The following is a 20,192-nucleotide window of genomic DNA, read 5'->3' as shown; positions in this document are numbered from 1 at the left end:
TCAAAATCATAATCTCCTAAGAAACTATTCTGTCTTAATTCCACAAGAAACTTTGATTTTCTACAAAAAACTAAAGCCTTATTTTGCGTGACTTTCCATTTTAGCTGGAAATCGTTGCATAAGTAAATTTTTGTATCTTCAAAATGGGAGTTTTGCGAAGGCTCTGAATAATTGAAGTACTTTGCATGCCGTAGCCTCTACAGTGTGTGCTAGAAAAGTCTAGGTTTGTAATTCCACTTCAGGCAACAACACTGTAAATCAGTTATTCACAGTTCTTTCCCCAGCCATGCATGGTATACGACATTTCTACTCTACACATATTGTAAAAATTCACTTTCCTTTCCCTCATGTTTTTGTATTTCATCCCAGAAGTTTTCTTATTTTCAGTCATGATCCTTGTATACAATAGATCTATTGCCACTTCTTAGAATGACAGAAGTGTCTACTTTGCACTGGAACACACTGCAAACTTTTGCTTCACACTACAACTTAACATACATTTTCAGACTTTTCGGATTGCATCCCCCTAGAGAAATTCAAGGTTATTTCCTCACTATCTTGGCTCTAAAGCAAGTAGTTGAAATATGTTTTAATTCTTTCTAAAATCTAAGTTTTCATATATTTCTGCCTAGTTTAATTACTGATGAGACTTAATATGTACAATATATTCACCTTGATTTAAGTACTTCCCTGAAATTCAGATGCAGCAAGTAAATCAGAATTAAGTTCAAGTTTTCACTTCTTTTTCAGGCATGTCTAAATAATTATTTATTGAACACAGGGATAACTTCTCCACATAATATATGATACATACCAACACTGCTATAATGTCAACAATGACACTAAAACTCTAAACTGAAACCTGCAGGTCTAAGCCTGGAACCATGAGGTGTTAAGCTACCTATTTTATGGGTTGCTTAAAAACTTTCAGTTTCCATACATAGAATCATAGAATCAGAATGCTGGAAAAGACCTCTGAAATCTCCGAGTCCAACCATTCCTATCTGCCAATAAACCATGCCCCTCAGCACCTCGTCTACCAGTCTTTTAAACACCTCCAGAGATATTGACTCAACCACCCCCCCGGGCAGCCGCTGCCAGTGCCCAATGAACCTTTCCGTGAAAAATTTTTTCCTAATGTCCAGCCTAAATCTCCCCTGGCAGAGCTTGAGGCCATTCCCTCTTGTCCTGGCCCCTGTCACTTGGCAGAAGAGGCCAGCTCCCTCCTCTCTACAACCTCCTTTCAGGTAGTTATAGAGAGCAATGAGGTCTCCCCTCAGCCTCCTCTTCTCCAGGCTAAACAACCCCAGCTCTCTCAGCCGCTCCTCATAAGGCCTGTTCTCCAGCCTCCTCACCAGCTTTGTTGCTCTTCTCTGGACTCGCTCCAGAGCCTCAACATCCTTCTTGTGGTGAGGGGCCCAGAACTGAACACAGGATTCGAGGAGCGGTCTCACCAGTGCCGAGTACAGAGGGAGAAGAACCTCCCTGGACCTGCTGGTCACACCGTTTCTGATCCAAGCCAAGACGCCATTGGCCTTCTTGGCCACCTGGGCACACTGCTGGCTCATGTTCAGTCGCTGTCAACCAACACCCCCAGGTCCCTCTCCTCCAGGCAGCTTTCTAGACAGACTTCTCCTAGTCTGTAGCACTGCACAGGGTTGTTGTGCCCCAAGTGCAGGACCCAGCATTTGGCCTTGTTAAACCTCATGCCGTTGGACTCAGCCCAGCCGTCCAGCCTGTTCAGATCCCTTTGGAGCCTCCCTACTCTCCAGCAGATCAACACTTCCACCCAGCTTAGTGTCATCTGCAAACTTGCTAAGGGTGCACTCGATGCCTTCATCCAGGTCATTGATAAAGACATTGAACAGGGCTGGACCCAGCACTGAGCCCTGGGGAACCCCACTTGTGACCAGCCTCCAGCTGAAGTTAACTCCATTTACCACAACTCTTTGGGCCTGGTCATCCAACCAGAATACATATGGGATAAAGAGACATACACTGCTTCATTCAGTTGATGTGTAAAAGTTAACTTTAGTTCTACTTTTTAAATTACTGTGCTATCTTTCTCATCTCAATGTTTGAGCAGTGATGCAAATGCCCTGCTTTGACATATAGGATAGAATCTGATATCCCCCGAAACTCACAGCGGTTAAACTCAATTCCTAGTTGATGCTAACATTCCTACATTTACAGAACAGGGCTATGAAGGTTTTTCTAAGCCAAAAACCACCCAGCTCTGCAAGTCACATCTTGGTTTATACTGAAGCATCAAGAATTCAAGCATTACACATCAATATCTACAGACAAGACATATATATTCAGCTTCGGGATAATATTTATCAACTAGGATAGGGAGTTTACTGTTTGTTTGTTTGCTTGTTTGACACGTGGGCTGGGCTGAAATGGCTGTCATTCATAGTGACCTGTTTTATGAATGCCTTCTTAACCTGGCCTCTATAAGAAAGTGGCATATGGGAATGCAGGCACATAAAAAAAAGCTATGGGATCTAACCTAGAGTGCTTATAGCATGTCCTCTGTTCTGCACAGCTATCCAAGCTTACTGAACTAAACATGAAGTAGCTTCATCCTCTGTAATATCTCCTGCGATGGCACAGCATACAAGTATGCAATAATCACAAAATAGTTGATATTCAGACTGCTTACAGCCATTACTTCCATGTAACATGCTGTAGAGTTTACACTTCTCAGTAAACAGGGCCAGCAGCTACAGCAGTTATGAGTTTAGAAGCAGATGGGGTCAATACCTCTGAAAATACTATATAGTCGTACATTAACACAGCAACAGTAATTTTGCAAGAAATAAGGAAGAATTTCTTCACAATGAGAGTGTTGAGATACTGGAATAGGTTGCCCAGTGAAGCTGTGGATGCCCAATCCCTGGAGGTGTTCAAGGCCAGGTTGGCCAGCCAGATCTAGCAGGACGTGTCCCTGACCATGGCACTGGGGTTGGAACTAGATGATCTTTAAGGTCCCTTCCAACCCAAACTATTTTATGAGTCTATGATTCTATGAAATATATACTTAGGGCACAACCCTCGGGGGAAACCATGAGTTTCACTTTTAACCATCTACTTTGGGTTTTATTTTTCTTTAACTAAATTCTATGTTCCAATAATATAAATTTCCATGTAAACTATTTGGTCTGCGGTTTCAAATGCTGGCTGTTGCTTAGTTTCCACAGGCTCCCTGGAAAATCACACGTCTAATAGTAAGTAAACAACACACAGGCAAACATAAACAAGTCATTTCTGATTACACACCCATGACTAGCTGATGACATTGTTAATCAAGTTCCAATCACATAATTTTATCATATTACAAACTTCCTGTTATGAAAGATCTAGCAAATGCAATGAAACTTCTATATGCAATGCATACCTACTTGTCAGTTATATTTTTCCTCCTTTGATTTAAATATATATATATTCATCTCTGCCTGCCTAGAATGAATATTGAATTATAGATAACTGCAGTTTTAGGAAGGACCTACTCTCATCATATTTCTCAATATCTCATTAAAAATCATAGCAGATGAGTCTAGAAAAGTAATGTGATAGAGTAACTTTGAAAAGAGCTTGCAAATACACTTTTTTCATAAAAACATGTGAAGAGAGCTATTCATCTCTGTTATTTGGTCATAAAATATTATAATTCATGTACATTGCAATTTATATTCCATTTGCTACATTTTCATAATTCAAAATACATTAAGTATGCTTTGGTAACAAGTTACATCCATCTGAACCATTACCGAATTCTCCTTTTTCAAGTACTGTGATCCAGGTTTTCAGTCATTTCTATAACTATGTTCTGTCAAGAAAGAATGGGAAAATATCACTGAGAGCAGAGTATTGAAAGCAAAATATTTAAAAGCAAGCACAGAAAAAAAACTCTGTTATTGCAGTTCCACAAATACATCTCAAGGTATCTCTTGGATAATTAAGAGTTCATTAACTTCTTCTGACTATGAGGAAATCAATGCCAGCAAAGAAGAAGCTATGGTCTAAAAGAGATTGTTTTGATGAAATAAGAAGAGGATTTGCCATGAAGTAATTAAATATGTTAGTGTAGGAGCCTCATTTTCAAACAGTTGAGATAGTTGAGCACTATCACTCATATGTCACCGAAAGAACAGGCCTTCTTGGAAAAATAAACATAGAGTTTCACTAGAATATCACACATGCTATGAAAAAAATGGAGCTACCTCTTTCTGTTAGTTCTTTACTTCATATTTCAGTTACAAATGTGTAACAGGTTAAGTACTATTTCATATTTATCTAAAATCATGTTACAACATCCCTACCAAATAGCTTAGAAAATGCAAATACATAGAAAAATATATAGGAAAATAAAGACATCAAGTACTACAATAACATACATATAATCTTATACCTAAAGAATTCCCAAAATACAGTCAGGTGGCACACAACCCTGCTATACATGTTGAAGTTGGATGGTACAAGGAACTAAACAAGGTGAATGAATCTGCTTAAGAGCATAACCAGTTACATTTTGAAAAGGGTAGTGGTTCAGAGGCATTCTGTGCAAGGTGGCAAGTACACACTGGAAAGCAAAACCCATTTTCCAGATTTTAGAAATAAGTTTAAATATTCTTTTGTAAAGATAACACTAACATCCACGGTCTCACTATTTTATATCTCCTTTATTCACCTAGAATGCTGCTGCAAAGAAAATTACCTTGACAATTTTCATAGAATCATAGAATAACCAGGTTAGAAGAGACCCACCGGATCATCGAGTCCAACCATTCCTATCAAACACTAAACCATGCCCCTTAGCACCTCATCCACCCGTGCCTTAAACACCTCCAGGGAAGGTGAATCAACCACCTCCCTGGGCAGCCTGTTCCAGTGCCCAATGACCCTTTCTGTGAAGAATTTTTTCCTAAAGTCCAGCCTAAATCTACCCTGGCAGAGCTTGAGGCCATTCCCTCTTGTCCTGGCCCCTGTCACTTGGCAGAAGAGGCCAGCACCCTCCTCTCCACAACCTCCTTTCAGGTAGTTGTAGAGAGCAATGAGGTCTCCACTCAGCCTCCTCTTCTCCAGGCTAAACAACTCCGGCTCTCGCAGCCTCTCCTCGTAAACGCCTGTTCTCCAGCCCCTTCACCAGCTTTGTTGCTCTTCTCTGGACTCGCTGAAGAGCCTCAACATCCTTCTTGTGGTGAGGGGCCCAGAACTGAACACAGGATTCGAGGAGCGGTCTCACCAGTGCCGAGTACAGAGGGAGAAGAACCTCCCTGGACCTGCTGGTCATGCCATTTCTGATCCAAGCCAAGATGCCATTGGCCTTCTTGGCCACCTGGGCACACTGCTGGCTCATGTTCAGTCGGCTGTCAACCAACACTCCCAGGTCCCTCTCCTCCAGGCAGCTTTCTAGACATTTTTTTCAACATCTCCGTCTCGCTTGGTACATTCCCCTTCTTTTGCCCCGATCTATAGCACCAAATACAAGTTGCTCCTTTCACCTTCAAGTTTGATTACTTATCCCTAACTTATTTGTATATTATTTTCTGTATGGTAACTCCTACTTCCAAACCAGATCACAGTGCCAACCCTCAATTAACACTTCTCAAATTTTCAAACAAGCTGAAAATGTTCTTTTCTTATAGCTAGGGAGAAATCCATGAGAAAGTAATTTGCAAAGCTAACCGTCTTTTAAAATTCCATTGGACTGGCTGGTTTTACATAATATTTGTAAAAACATTCTACAAGAACATGACAAAGTTATTAAGCCTGAGGAGTCAAACGGTTCAGCACGGGATCAAGTACCACAGATTTAATTGCAAATCATCCATCCTAGCATACATTAAACCAATTCAAGTAACAGATATTATCCAGTGCTAGTAACTCACATAAAATAGTCCTTCAATATAAAATGTAAGAACTGACATGTCCTGATGAAAAAAGAAGAAACAGATTAGCATCTGCACCACTTGTAACACACACAAATTTCACTGAAGTTAAATTCTACTATTTTCCCAAAGGTCAATTAAAGTACTTCTAAGTAATGTAAAAAAAAAAAAAAAAAAAAGGTGTTTTTATCTGACTCCAATTAGATGCCCTTCTGGTTGTCCCAAGAGAGGAGAAGTACTGACAGATCATACAGTAAAGAAAGAAAAAAGAACCATTTACAAAAGCAACGGAAACAGAGACAGAAGTTCATGTAACTGAAAAGCTGTACAGTGCAGGTACAGCTTCCCTTCTGAGAATGAATGTAAGCAGAAGATCCTGCTTTTTCAGTATGAACATTTGCTGGTATTTTACAACTACGTAAGACAGTTGTTACGTAAACACTAGAACACTGGTTTGTTGTTCTTGTCCAGTATTCCAGCTGAGATGCTTGTCTACAAAGCGTTACATGAGCAAGAAGATTCATATGTGAAAGGAAATCTTTCTAGGGCACTTTGGAATTCTGATCTAGGTTAAGCTGTCCATAACTACTGTCTTTTTTCTTTGAACTTCTGCCTCTGCAATCTCCTATCATATACCTAAATTTTAGGATCTTTTGAATTATTACTAGATGATCTTTTGAATGAGTCATCATTCTGTTTAAGGCTTCAACACTACAAAAACCAACGCAATGATAACATGATAACAGTAACAGATCTGGATATAAATAACCACTACAGAATGGATATAAATAACCACTTCGTGTCTGAGTCAGTTAGAAAGTAATACGTATTTTCTGGATTTTATAACTTAATATTGTACCACAATAAAAGAATGCTTTATATCTTTTTGAATATACAGCTAAATGCTAGTCAAGTAAATAAAATCTGTTCTGTACCTACAAAGTGCAAAGCATATCAGAAATTGGGAATTTTTCCCATGAAAAAGGAGAAAAGTTTGTGCTAGTTTCAAAACTTAGCATCTAATATTGTAAAAGATACAAATAATGTTGTTACAGATTTTCAATTTCCAGCAACACAGAATTCTTATTAATCAAAACCCACATTAAATGGTTTTCATTGGCTGCGCATTTATTGTACCATATAGTAAATAATTTACACAATTAGAATACATAAATATGATTAAATCTTGATTTATTTAGCATAAAAACATAATACTATAAGTTCTTTCTCTACCTCCTTCCAAACCCACAAAAATAGCTTTACAACTGTATTGGATTTTATTACTATGCATTTTAGCAGTTACTGAGAAAGCAGTTATTTTACCTACAGTTTTCAGGATAAAAAATTTAAAAATTTAGAAAAGCATTATAAATATTTATTAAAAATAAATAATCTAAAATAAAATTCAGGAAGCTTTATGTTGAAGAACCAAATTTAATAATATGTAAATGACAAAGAGAAGCACTACGTATAATGTCTTGAGGATGATATAATCACAAGTGAAATTAAAGCTCAAAGATCCAGCTGGGAAATTAAGTATTGTGAAAATAGCATATTCTCATTGCTCTGCTAACATTCTTAATGTTAACATGATCCCTGTCATAAATTACAATAGCTACGTAAGTCCCAGAACAAAGTCATAGAAGCAAGGAAACTCATGTACGCTTAATACCTAATCAGTTAATCATCTCTATTATATACAATAATATATAGGAAAGCAGGATTGAACACTTCCAGACTCAAAGATTCACCAGCTGTGTTTTTCTTGTTTTAAAAAATCTGCTCAAATCGTGGACTTTTACATGTATATTGCGGTAAGAAATTGAAAACAGAACAGTAACACAACCTCAGTCTGTCTTTAAATTCCTTTTTTGTGCTGAGGAATACATATTCACATACATATCTGACATTCTTACTGGGTTTTCACAGACAGGGTAAGAGTTGATACAGATGGACATATCCTCCCTTGTAGCCAAGAGACTATAAAAGTAGGGATCAGACACTGAGGAATTTTGCTCTGTTCTACTGAACCCTTTACACTTAGGAAATCAACATAAGGCAGAGGATGCCTTTGCATCTTTTTTCTGCTGCAAATGGGACTGCAGAAGGGTGGTCTACCCTTGAAGATGCTGTGCTCTTTAAGTTTATTGCAGCAAATGAGAGAATTTGAACTAGGGTTTTTAAAATAAGCACTTCCTAAGTTCAGAGTACATCCAGCATTTGGGAATATTAGGAAGTTTGTCTTGAGATATTAAGTACCAATTGTCACTAGTGGTTTTAATTTAAAGTTGTGGCTGTCTTTTCCATCTAAAACATATATTTTTACAAGCTCTATGTTAGGGTAGAATTGGAAATAAAAAACATAGGAGATTTAAATAAAAAAAATCACTATTTAATACATTTGAGACACAGCAAGAACAAGGGTAAATAGGTATTAGAGTTTGATGTCTTACATATTAAATGTGCATTCAGTCCACCATATCACATTGCTAATGACTGTAATCACTGCTGTCACAAATGAGCCACCTGAAAAAGCATTCCCTTTACCTCAATAAAACTACACAGCTGAAAGAAGTTAGGACCATTTGAATTGTATATTGCATGACTCTCTAGTTTCTCTTTCTTTTAGGGAGAAGGGCAAACAAGTCATAAAGTTGAATTTGAGCTAAGTTAAGGCTTATATTAAGCCAAATACCTTTTTAGTATTAGCAGAGAGTTTTTCTCCAAATAAATAAGCTTGTAAAGACAGCAATACTCTGGGATTTCTCAACCTGATCACCTTCCCGTTGCAAAGTCTAAGAAATCAAAGTTCAATGAAATTCAGACTTCAATTAGATAGCTCAAAGGGGAGGCAGAAGTGGAAGCAGAAGTGTTTCTCTTTCACTATTTGGTGCACGGTAATAATGCATAATCTTAAACTAAACGTGATTTTAAACTAAAGCAAAAATCAAAGAGATAAGTTCTGGGAATTTAAATGAATTGATATCTACTTACGTGTCATTTCTCAGCTAATTTCCTACTTATGCACCAGTGAAAAATATTATATGGTTGGAAGGACAGAAAACTTACATGTGGGTTTCAGTCTGCTCATTTCTCTAGGTTCCTATACATTAAATTTCTTCGTTCTTTCAGTTTTGTTACTGCAAGCTCCAACCAATTTTTCATCTCTGACCTGTGTTTCAAATTGCACTCCAAGAGTCCTTATCCTTACTAAACACAGATATACTTTGATAAAAGAGCAGTTCTTTAAACAGCAGAAGAATCAAATATTAGAATCCACATTTTGGGCATCAACACTTTCTAAAACAATATAAAAAATATTTGCCAGATCTGGTAATTTTCTTCTTCCATCCTTCCTGGATCCAGTCATTAATTTTTCAACTGCATTTATAGTCATTAAAAGTTAAATAGGTCAGAAAAGATTTAATGTACATTCTGGACAAGCATATAGAAAAAGCTTACAATAGAAACTTTGCTGATACAGTTTTGCTTATGAGTGTAATCCAGATAAGGATTAGTCAGTTGTTTCCATTCATGTGGATTGTGCTACACTGCTACATTATTTAACAGACATAAGAATTTCACAATGAATAATTTAATTATTTGCTGCATACTTCATGCCAAGGAAAGAGGCACTTTAAAATACTTCCTTACCTTTTTTTCCTCTGAGCATGCATCTGTCACTAAAAAGAACCACACCCTACATTTTATTTTTATTCTACGTTGCATTTTCCTACACTAACATTTACGCTAACATTTCTATTATTACAACAGTAATGTTTGCTTGTTATTTCAATGGAACTATCAAGTCAGAAGCTCTTCTTCGAGCTGTTGATAAAACATTAAATGTTGCATCAAAAGTTTTAGCAATCTAATAGAGCTTCCTACTGACTCTGTACTAGAAGTTAGATTATAAAAATAAAGATGATTTGATTATAGTCATTTTTCATGCTTCATGAGTTCAAGGAAGTACTTGATCTCTATTTATTATTATAGGATTAGCAGGAACATACAAGTAGTGGAAACTGCACAAATGCAAGATAACCATTAGATAGCAGTTCTGTTGAAAAGCATTTGCAGTTACTGTGCATTAGAAGCTGATTATGATTCAACATTGTCATGCTGTTTGAAAAAAAGCCAGTCATCAAACTAGGATAAATAAACAGCAGCATAATTTACAGAACACTTAAGCTATGCCTCTGTGCTATCCACACTTGGCATTTGCGTAGCTGAAGGCTTTCATCAGTTTTGGACGTATGGACAAGCCATATAACGAAAAGTACAGATCAAAACTGGAAAGAGCATTGAAGAAAGGAACAACTAGATTAGAATTCTAAAAACATGGAATAAAAAGAAAACATGAAAGAAAATAAGAAACTATCAGCCACAGGTTTAGCTGATTCTGCTATAAGATCTCTTCTAGTTTTAGGATTCTATGACAATTAATAACAAACTAGATATTTTTGCCATACGGCTCTAAAATGTACATGTAAGAGGTCTGCTGTGCCTTTCACAGAAAGTAATTTGTAGTTTTTGAAATACTGCAGAACCTTTCCAGAAGAAAAATAGACTATAAAGATGAAATCTGCCTTAATCCATGGAACTCTGCTAGTCTTCAAAAGATCAATACAGGAATCTAGCTTATTTGTATGTTCACAATGACATGTAGAGTTTCAGGAAGTGTGATGTGGGAGGAAAACTATTTTGCTCAGAACAATCTCATGCCATAAACCTAAACTATTCTGTTGGCAATCCTATTAAAATCCACATTTCCCAGGTGACCACCTTTCTTGTTACTGGTTTATAGTCAGTAAGCATGAATGTGAATTTGTTAATTTCCTAAGGAAAGTCAATGAATCACTGCAGAGATAGATTGATGAAAGTTAGTCAGAAAAGACAGTCAGACCTGCCAAGTAATTTTAATGACATTTTAGTGGTGGGCTTTGTTTGCTCAAGCCAATTTCTGTCTCTCTCACCCAATACCTTTGTTTCTGAGTATTCTCAGAGTGTTATTATTTGTTAAAATTGCCGGTTTCTTTTTCCTTTTTTTAAACCACACCAATGGAAAACAAATTCAGGTGACCACCTCAATAATTTTTTATGGTATTCAGTATTTACTCCTTGTTATCTGAGGAAACCAAAATGGATCTTTAATTAAATTTATGTGATGTTAAGTATCAGGAAGGTGTTCGTCTCTTCACATATAAGAAAGCCTATAAACCATGTAGATATATCAAAACACCTGTCTTAAGTGTAAAATGGTTTTATTCTCACAGCCAAGCACAGATTATGCCTAAAAATTCTCAGACCATTGGTGCATAGAGAAATGTGTGTTGCTGATAATCTATGGTTTATAAGCAGACAGAGGGAAATGAAATTAACATCAGTTCCCAATGCACATGTATATATGCAGTAGTCCTTTGTATCATTATCTATCATTAGACAGGACGTTAGTGCTGTTTTATTTAATGATACCTAAAGTGTCTGAGGGAGTGAGAGAGAGAGATAGCGCACACACACAAATGCATCTGCAATAAAGCATTTTGGTCTCAAATCTGTGATATTTTTTATTTCACAATATAAAAACTAGTAGAACAGTTCAGCAGAATACACCCTCCTTCCGTTTACTACTGTACTTTCTTACTAGTAGCACCCCTATTCACTTCTATAAAAAGACCTTTCACTGTTTCTTGAGAACACAATTCTTACCTTGAAATACTTGGTGCTATTCCATTTTCAAAGCATAGAGAAAAATAAATAACAAAATAAAAGAAGTTGATGAGTTTAACCTAAAATTACGAGTTTAGAGCTAATAAGTGAAAACAACGATGTGAACATGTCCAAAATTTGAAAGGTAATTTTAATAGCAGCCTTTCTCACTTTCATCACTTTTTATAGTCATATACTGTAAACAAGTGAATGTGACCGCATCCCAAAACAGAGGTGTGATAACTGAGTGATGTCCATCCAGTGATTTCTCAGTTTCAAAATGTGAAAGGAAATATTCATACCTCTATAATAACATATCGTAGGGCGAGGGGGGAATGCACTTTGCATCATGAATTTGCAGATCCCTTAAGCACAGATTTCCAGCATTTTATATTCTCCTGAAATCCTGCTATCTACTTTTAATATAAACTCACATTATTAATTGACTCCCTTAACCCAAAAATAGACAGAGGGACTTATGTCCCTATAATTGAATGTGTTTTGATTGTCTTTGCACGTGCATGTTTAAATATACACCCGTATGTCTATTTGTACATAGACTTTTAATGTGGTGGCTTTGGCTAGCCCCTCATGTATGACCAAGTGTTCATGTTACACTTTTTCTTCCGTGGGGAAACGAAGCTCTAAGATTTTAGTTATTAGAGGAACAGCAAAACTAAGTTAAGCTATTATTCCAAATATACTGAAGTTTCTAGTGATTTTAAAGATGGCAAGGGTGGCAGATTTATGCTTTTCTTTCCTCTACACGATGTAAAAGAAGAGGTTCAAATCAGAGCACAGTAAATTCTGGTTAGATATTTGCAAAATGTTCTACCCTGAAGTGGTCAGACACTGAACAGTTTGTGCAGAGAGGCTGTGGAACGTCCATCCCTAGGGCTCTTCAAGCCTGAACCAGATACAGCCCTGAGCAACATGTTATGAACAGTCCTGCTTTGAGCAATGGTTGGACCAAGTAACCTCCAGAGGCCCCTTCCAACCTAAATCGTTCTGTGGTTCCAAGATCCTATAATGCTACATGTTTTTGTTTTCTCATTGGCTCTTTCACGTTTATATGCCCATACTAAGTTAACTGAACATGTGGACTTGTCTTATTTATTATGTCTATACTTATTTTTCTTTAACATACTAGAAGATGCTCAGAATCTATGGGGCAAATACTGTAGTGTAATACTGTAATACAGACCTATTTAAAATAACTGGAACTAGGCAGTCACTTTTGAGTAATAGCAGCCACATTATTAAGCTAAATGCTTAGTCTGAAATCTTCACAGCAGGACATACTAAGTCATTGGGAAGACACAGCAGAGTGGACTGATGCGACTGAAAAGAATTTGAGGAATGAACACTAGTGGGGCATTTCTTAGCTATAAGTAACTGACAGTTACTGCTCCCCTCCTGTAACCCTTGCTTTATTGCATCAAGGAAGAGAAGTTGATAACAGAATTGTTGCATTCAAAATAAACATCAAAAGAATTTAACATCTTACCTATACATTTTCATTCCTATTAGCAAATATTATTATCACATTTAAATATGCAGTATAAACAAGCACCACTAAATGTAGTTTCTCTAGATTACCAGAGAGCTCCAAATTTGATATAGACATGGCAGTGATCCACTATATAAACAAAAAGGAACCCATTTCCTCTGAAATAAGCGACATTCTTCTTTACAAGAATAAACCCTTCTAGCAATGTTGTTCTTTCCTAGAGCTACAATATACCTTATACTGGTTAAACTGGTAAAGGAAAATTGACATTCTTCATGTCAGCATGTACCAAGCTTCCTTCAAATCATTCTGTTGAGTGACAAGGACTGTGGTTTGCCTAACATTGTTTTACATTAAACTCTTGCCTTCCTGTAGCAGAAAATTTAGTCTTGAAACTTGTCCATCAGGATGGCATATTTAACAGCCTTGCTTTGGGGCCTGTACATTCCCATCTTCCCCACACATTTGCAATTTTAACACATCAAAAAGATCTCACAAGTTTTCCAATCATCTGCTGGCTCCAAAGTCTTCTCTAATGGAGAAGCACAGTCTAGTTAAAATGGTTTAACTTCATTTAAGATAACTTCTAGAAAAATATCACTAAGGTTCTTTCTTTGTTTCACGCAACATTCCCATGTAAATTATTCCTTGGCTGTGCACCTGGTGCCCCAAGGGGAGACATTTAGAATGGTAGCTAAGTGCCACAGAGCTGACACCATGGCTTTTTGTGTTTGTTTACATAACCATTTCTTGGACAGACATCTTTACTAATGCTTAAATAATGTCACATTCAAACCTATTTTAAAAATACTGGGAGAAAATCTGCATTATATAGTTCCCATTGATAAATACATTAAATAGATAATTTTAAGGTAGAGCTTTGAATGGCTGTGTCTTTTTATGAAAAGTGTTTAAAATCTGATTAACCTCTATTTGACTATGATGGGCTTTTCCTGCTAAATTACCAGGTTTCTGTATTTACTGAATTAGGAAATTGGCACCATTCATTTGCAGCAATATTCATATTAAAATAAACATATATGAATCTATGAATTTTAAAAGCTAGTGATTTGCGAATTCCAAGAGCAAGAAAATGAATGCTATTTGCATTGTTCAGGACATATAACTCTAACAATCCAAATACGTAAGCCTTTTGGAGCAGACATGAAAATAAGGGCCTTACAGTCACTTATTTAAAACACATAACAATATGAATTTCTTATTTTATTTATCTTTCTGGACAATTCATAAAGAACATTAAATCAACTATGTTTGCTAAGTTGTAAAAATTATTTGTATCTTAGAGGGAGGGCTAGCATATGCCAATTATTGTAACATCTTGTGTGCCAGCACCACTTAGTAGTAAACAAAGCAATAAAACACTGCCAGACAAGTAAACAACAACATTCAGAGACTGCTACTGAAGTCTGAGAGCAATTTCTATTGGCATGTGAGTTGAACAACATTCATTTTCCTTTTCCATAGGTTGTGTGGAAGTAGTTAAGACATGATAGTTCAAGTGTAGCTTTCAAACCAAGCAGAACAGAATGGGTTTTAAAATAGAAAGAAGGGTGCACTTTATTGGAGCACACAACAGAATTTTGCCAAGATTTGCAAAGGCACAATTATTTTTCAAAGTGCTCTATGTGTAGCTACAGACAATGAGGGTTTATCTAGCTGAATTATTACAGAGTCTCACCATATTCCAGACTTAAGAAAGTTGAGAAACTAACACACAAAACTCCTTTCTTCTCCCAAAAGAGAATAAAGCCTCTGGGCCACTGAACTATTACACTGTGTTCCATTTTGGATGTTATTTAGTTTTTCTAACCCTTCCTTGACTGATATAAGATTGACACTTCAAGAAAAAAATGATACTTTGGAGCAATCTCCATAGGTCGGCAATGCAGCGGTGGATGCCACTTTGTTAGACTGAATTGTATACCGGGAATGGAAAGGGAGAGGAAGCAGATCTTTTTGACAACAGATTTTCTCGGCCACTTATGAAAGTACAGTTTTAAGATAGCATTAGAAAACAAGCACTGGGAATACTGGACTACAAAAGGCTAATGTTGCCTCACCTTTGTGTAGTTGCTTATGTGTAAATACAGAGGAAAAGTTAGTTTTGTGATGAAGCTTAAACCTGTAAATCATTTGAGATAAAATTTACAGAGCTATTGAAAAAAAAATTATGGGTTCGGAAGACCTGACAAAAAGAACTCTAAGGTCTTAGAGCTAAGTCCGTAGCTCAAGGGAACAACACCTCAGAAAATTCTACAACTAGTGAAATTAGGATCCATGATACTTCTTCACTATTTTTTCCAACCTAAGATTTCAGTAGTGAAAGAGAACATAGCATGATGATATAGCAAGATGATTTAATTGACATATGACTAACGGCCTTTAAAAATGCTAAGTTTTTTTTAAAAAACACTAATCTGAATATAGACCATGAAATTATGACAGTTACATGAGAAACCAATACAGATACTCAAAATTCTTTAAGATAACGGGAGCATAATATCCATTTATTACACTGAATGTTTTTGCACTATTATCTGGAGAATCATTTGAGTTGAAGTATTTATTTCCCAGTTCCACTAGTACTATGTACTATTATATAGTACCTTTTATTCTATAATCTGAAAAAAATCACTGTAACATAAACCTGTAATGTCTTTACTTCTGGCTTTATTTTACACATGAGAATACAGTGCCAGAGAGAGATTAATTGAGTTGCCTAGGACCATGCAGTAAACAAATGGGAAAAAATCACAAATAGTCCCAGCTATCTTCTTGACTTCTCTGGCTTTTGTATGGCTCTCGTGTATATGAATGCAAAGCATTTACCTTCTCATTTGCAAATAACATGGAAATAATCCTGGCTTTTAAGAGAAATGCATCAGTCAATGACTCTGACACATGCTACTGCATTCCTTGAAGGAAATACAGTGCTGCACTAGAGAAGTTGTGTACAAAGTTAATGATGATTATGCAGAGCCAGAGTATGCATTAAAATAATTATAAACAATACTTCATTTTCCAACCCACAAGCTCATTGTGTTTTTTAAACTAATTATGTTTGGAATTTTTGCTGGTTGACTTTCCCCTTTAAATGTTAAGTTTTTTGAGTATGGATAATAAAGATGTACAAGGCTCTTCTAACTCTGATTTTAATGTGTATAATTTCTTCTCCTTATTTCTTTTGAGAGATATAACTGTTACATACTACAAAACTTAAAATAGAATGAAGTTTGAAGTTGTATATTTGGCTTCTCTAGTGTTCCTTTCCGCTCTTCATTGAGGCTGTAATAATAACGATATCTTCAGAGCAAAAAAAAAAAACAAAACAAAATCTGGAAAAAATATCTATAGATATAATTTTGCACATTTGAGCAGTAACTATTGAATACTGTCCCTAATACATAATGTGCTTTCTGTACAGGTCTATACACAATTTTTCCCACCCTCTCATATACCAAGTAATTTGGAGTTTTCTGAAATACAAGCTTATCATCCTAGACCATAACAAATCCATGGGAATCCACTAAGAAATATTCTTCTGACAACTATGTTAAATAAGGGAGAAATATTAAAAAAATCTTAAAATTAAAAAGTATCTTAAATGTTTCAAAAAAGACTGGTGTCTTTTGATTTCAAAAGTATTGGGTGTTTTTTTTGCAAGCTAGTGGTTTTATATTAAGAACAAATTTGCTTTGCTTTCCATGAATAAAAAAGAGCAGTTGACCTAGAACTTGAAGTGAAAGTTCCGAAAAGACCAACCTTTTCTGGTATTTCTTGGACATATGTGTAAAAATACTTGTTACAGTTCACTTCGTGTTTCCATATTATAGTTGTTTGTTTCATTCAAAATGGTTAACTGTGAGGCTTTGAGACTATATTTTTGCTAAGAAAGCGATAGAGTGGTCAATTTTCTTGTTTCTTTAGTCCAGATTGCTTTAGAACATCTAAAAAGGAGACATATCTGAAGCATTTTTACCAGTCCTATAAAATGAAAATAAATTCCCCTGCCCCATCCTAATTTTAAAGCAGTATGTCTTGTCAAAAACACATTGTTGCACTTGTGAAAAGAGTGAAAGTTAAAAAAACACGGAGTTTATAGAGAATTTTAAATTCCTATTCAAGTAGGCATCATAAGAACTGGAATTTAAAATACTCATATGGCCCCAGAACCCTAACCAAAAATATGTGTACTGTCCCTTTCTCCCTTGTCATCTCCTCAACAACTAATCACTTAGAGAATAATGCTGAATATACTCAAACCAATCATTACAATTTACAAAAATTAAACTTCTTTGCATTCAGAAAACGGAAATGCATTTGGTCTTAAAGATCAAAACCCCTAGACACCTAATGCTTTTCCTACAAAAGAAACAGCAATGCATTGAAAAGAGCACTAGATTGAACATTTGCTCATTTTTGAAGCATATGATTTTTTCTTTCAAATCTTACATGGTGAAAAATGTAACATCATTAACTTCAGACAAGCATGAGTTCACACAAGTGATACAAACGTGTAGCAACAGAATGGTTGTGTAAAACCAAAGAGGCTAAAAGACAGATTTTAAAGATTACTCATGCTAATGTGCAGTTCTAATTTAGTCTTGCTGAGCCTCTTTTTATTTCTCAGTTGCATGTAAAGTGGAAATGAAGCCGATGTTAGGTAGAGCAACCACTGCCAAAGAATATTCAAGCATGCTTTCTGAGATTTATGGCCAAGCCTCCATAATAAAGAATAGAGCGCGTACCAGAGAAACACACAAAGCAATCTTCCTTCAGTAAGGGTTCTATTATTTATTCATCGAGCATACCACGCTATAAAATTGAGATTATCCTGGAAATAAAAAAATCCACAGAGTAATTAAGTATTGTCCCTCTACCCACCATTCTCTCCTTAAATCCTTTATTCACAGCATCCGCTTAATATTCAAATACAAGCGTGTGGCTTTCCAGTGAAAGGAAGTAGCTCCAGCTACTGAAAATGAAGACCGAACAGTAAATTGATCGATTAAAGACGATATCCTACTGCTTTTGACAGGTAATTCGATTTCAAAATCAGTGTCTGCGATAGCCATCCGGGGCAGAACAGGCACCGGTGAGCTGCACACCGCAAAATAAATCAACAGCCCATTTAGCAGGGAACAATAGACTAGTAGATGACGGACTCCTCCCTCCGGCTAAGAAACCATTAGCCCATTTTCTCATCTGAACCCATTCCAGCTCGGGGGACCCTCACCCTGTATTCTCCCGGCTGCCTCCCCGCCCCGGGCTGTCCCCGTTTGCTCTCGGCGCGCCCCGCACACCGATCCCGCGTCCCTGGGGCCGCGGCTCCGCGCTCCCGCACACACACGTGCTTCTCCCGGGGGCTCCCGCTGCCGGGCGGCGTCCCCACCTCCTCCTCCTCCGCGGAGCCGGGTCGCCCCGTCCCCGCCCCGCGCCCCTCTCCCTACCGTCTGAGCCCCTGGAAGGAGGAGGGCCAGGACATCCGCGATTTCTTGAGGCCCGGCCGGTGTCCGGTTTCCACGGCGTAGGAGGCGCGGTCCACGGCTCGGCAGTAGAGGTACCGCTCGGTGTCCGAGTAGCCGCGGTGCCGGACGCGAGCCCCGGCCAGGCAGCGGCCGCGGGAGGCGGGCGGCGGCGGCGGCGGCGGCGGCGGCGCGGGGGGCAGCGGGTGCTGGAGGAGCTGGTGCTGCCGCGGCTGCGGCGGGCAGTGCTGCTCCTGCCGCCACAGGTGCTTGGGGGCTCGGAGCCCCGCGCTGCCCCCGGCGCCGTCGCCGGGCGGGGCGGTCGAGGCGCTGCCGGGCTCTGCCTCCATGGCGCGGGCCGGGCGGCGGCGGCGGTGAAACTGCTGAAAAGTTGGACAGCTCCTGCCGCACCGCCCCTCGCCGCGTGTGGGAGCGGCCGCGGCCGCCGCGCCGCCGAGTCCTCCGGCCGCCGGGCGCGGGGGGGCGGGAGGCGGGGAGGAGCGGGAGCGGGGCTGGCTCGGCGCTTCCAACTATTTAAAGCCGGGCTGGGGGGGTGGGGGGGGGGTGGGAGCGCGGAGCCGCCGCCGGGCTGCGGGGGGCGTGCGGGGGCGGGGGGGAGACCGGGAGCGCGAGAGACCTATCCCGGCTTCGTTCCCCGGCTGCCCGCTCCCAGGGCGCCTGTCGCCGTGCCTCCTGCCTCGGTTCTCCCAGAACTTCGCGGTGGGTTAAACGCGGGTTCTCACTCCCTGAACTCCTCTTCCCGCCGCCCCGTACATCCTACGTTCGGTCTTTCCCGCATCGGGTTCAGAAATCGTGTTTCCCAACCTTCCCCTGTTCTGCCATCTTCACCGATGAGTAAGCTCTCTCCCCCCCGCAAGTAAGACTGGCTGTAAATCAATGTGAGGAAGGTTTAATTATAGCGATGCTGAGCCTACTGCTATAGGGAAGCTTCTATATTATAAGCCACTTGTTTCAGGAATTCATAAATGCCGCTGAAAAAAAAATAATCTCAACTTAAAATTTACAGAACGGGAACTTCATCCTAAAAGGTGTTTTTTAAATTAGTTTTACATTTCAAGGCAAAATTATAATTGCTACACTTCTGACAAAATGCAAAAAGCAAACGTTCAGGAGTTCATTTGAAAAGGGTTAATATGTCTGGTCCTTGTGTTCTGCTTGCCAGAATATCAGTACTAAGCAGGAATGTATTGCAAAAATCTCTTTTCTACAGTAGCTTTATGAAAACATATGTTTTCATCCAATCAGCGTCCATCTACCCATTAGACTGTTCCGATTAGCTTCATGCACAACTTTTATTTCCTCAATCACAGAATTGCTCTTGCTATCATTTTTCCTTTTCCATTACAGATCTGGAATATGTTTAAATCTCATAAATTTCTTTCTATATGTCTTAATTTCCTGTTTGGGGAAATGTACACGTATATCAGCTCTTGAACCTGTTGATGCATCTTTTTCCATTCTCCATCTTCAAAGTCAAACTTCCTTTCCAGCGCTCCTAAAATCACCGTCTAGTTATATACATCCAAGCTTCTGATAGGCAAAAATCCCAGTCTGTGTTTTTCCAAGCCAGCA

The 20,192-nt window shown here is 38.3% G+C and overlaps 1 protein-coding gene across 3 annotated transcripts in view; it reads right to left on the bottom strand.

Annotated features, from left to right (window-relative positions):
- The window catches only part of PDE4D (phosphodiesterase 4D), a 600,157-nt gene that overhangs the window by 372,277 nt on the left and 207,688 nt on the right, over window positions 1-20,192 (bottom strand). Inside the window, exon 1 of one of the 3 annotated variants that reach the window (XM_069880214.1) lies at window positions 18,585-18,959. The exons of the other annotated variants lie outside the window; for them this stretch is intronic. Within the exon in view, the coding sequence (XP_069736315.1) occupies window positions 18,585-18,949 (365 nt within the window). The 5' untranslated portion in view covers window positions 18,950-18,959. Of the gene's footprint in view, window positions 1-18,584; window positions 18,960-20,192 lie in introns of those variants that run through there. 3 annotated transcript variants of the gene reach the window in all.

Source organism: Phaenicophaeus curvirostris, chromosome Z (assembly GCF_032191515.1).
Source record: "Phaenicophaeus curvirostris isolate KB17595 chromosome Z, BPBGC_Pcur_1.0, whole genome shotgun sequence".
NCBI lineage: Eukaryota > Metazoa > Chordata > Aves > Cuculiformes > Cuculidae > Phaenicophaeus > Phaenicophaeus curvirostris.
The sequence above is the reverse complement of the archived record's forward strand: the minus strand, read 5'-3'. Positions and strand labels throughout refer to the sequence as shown.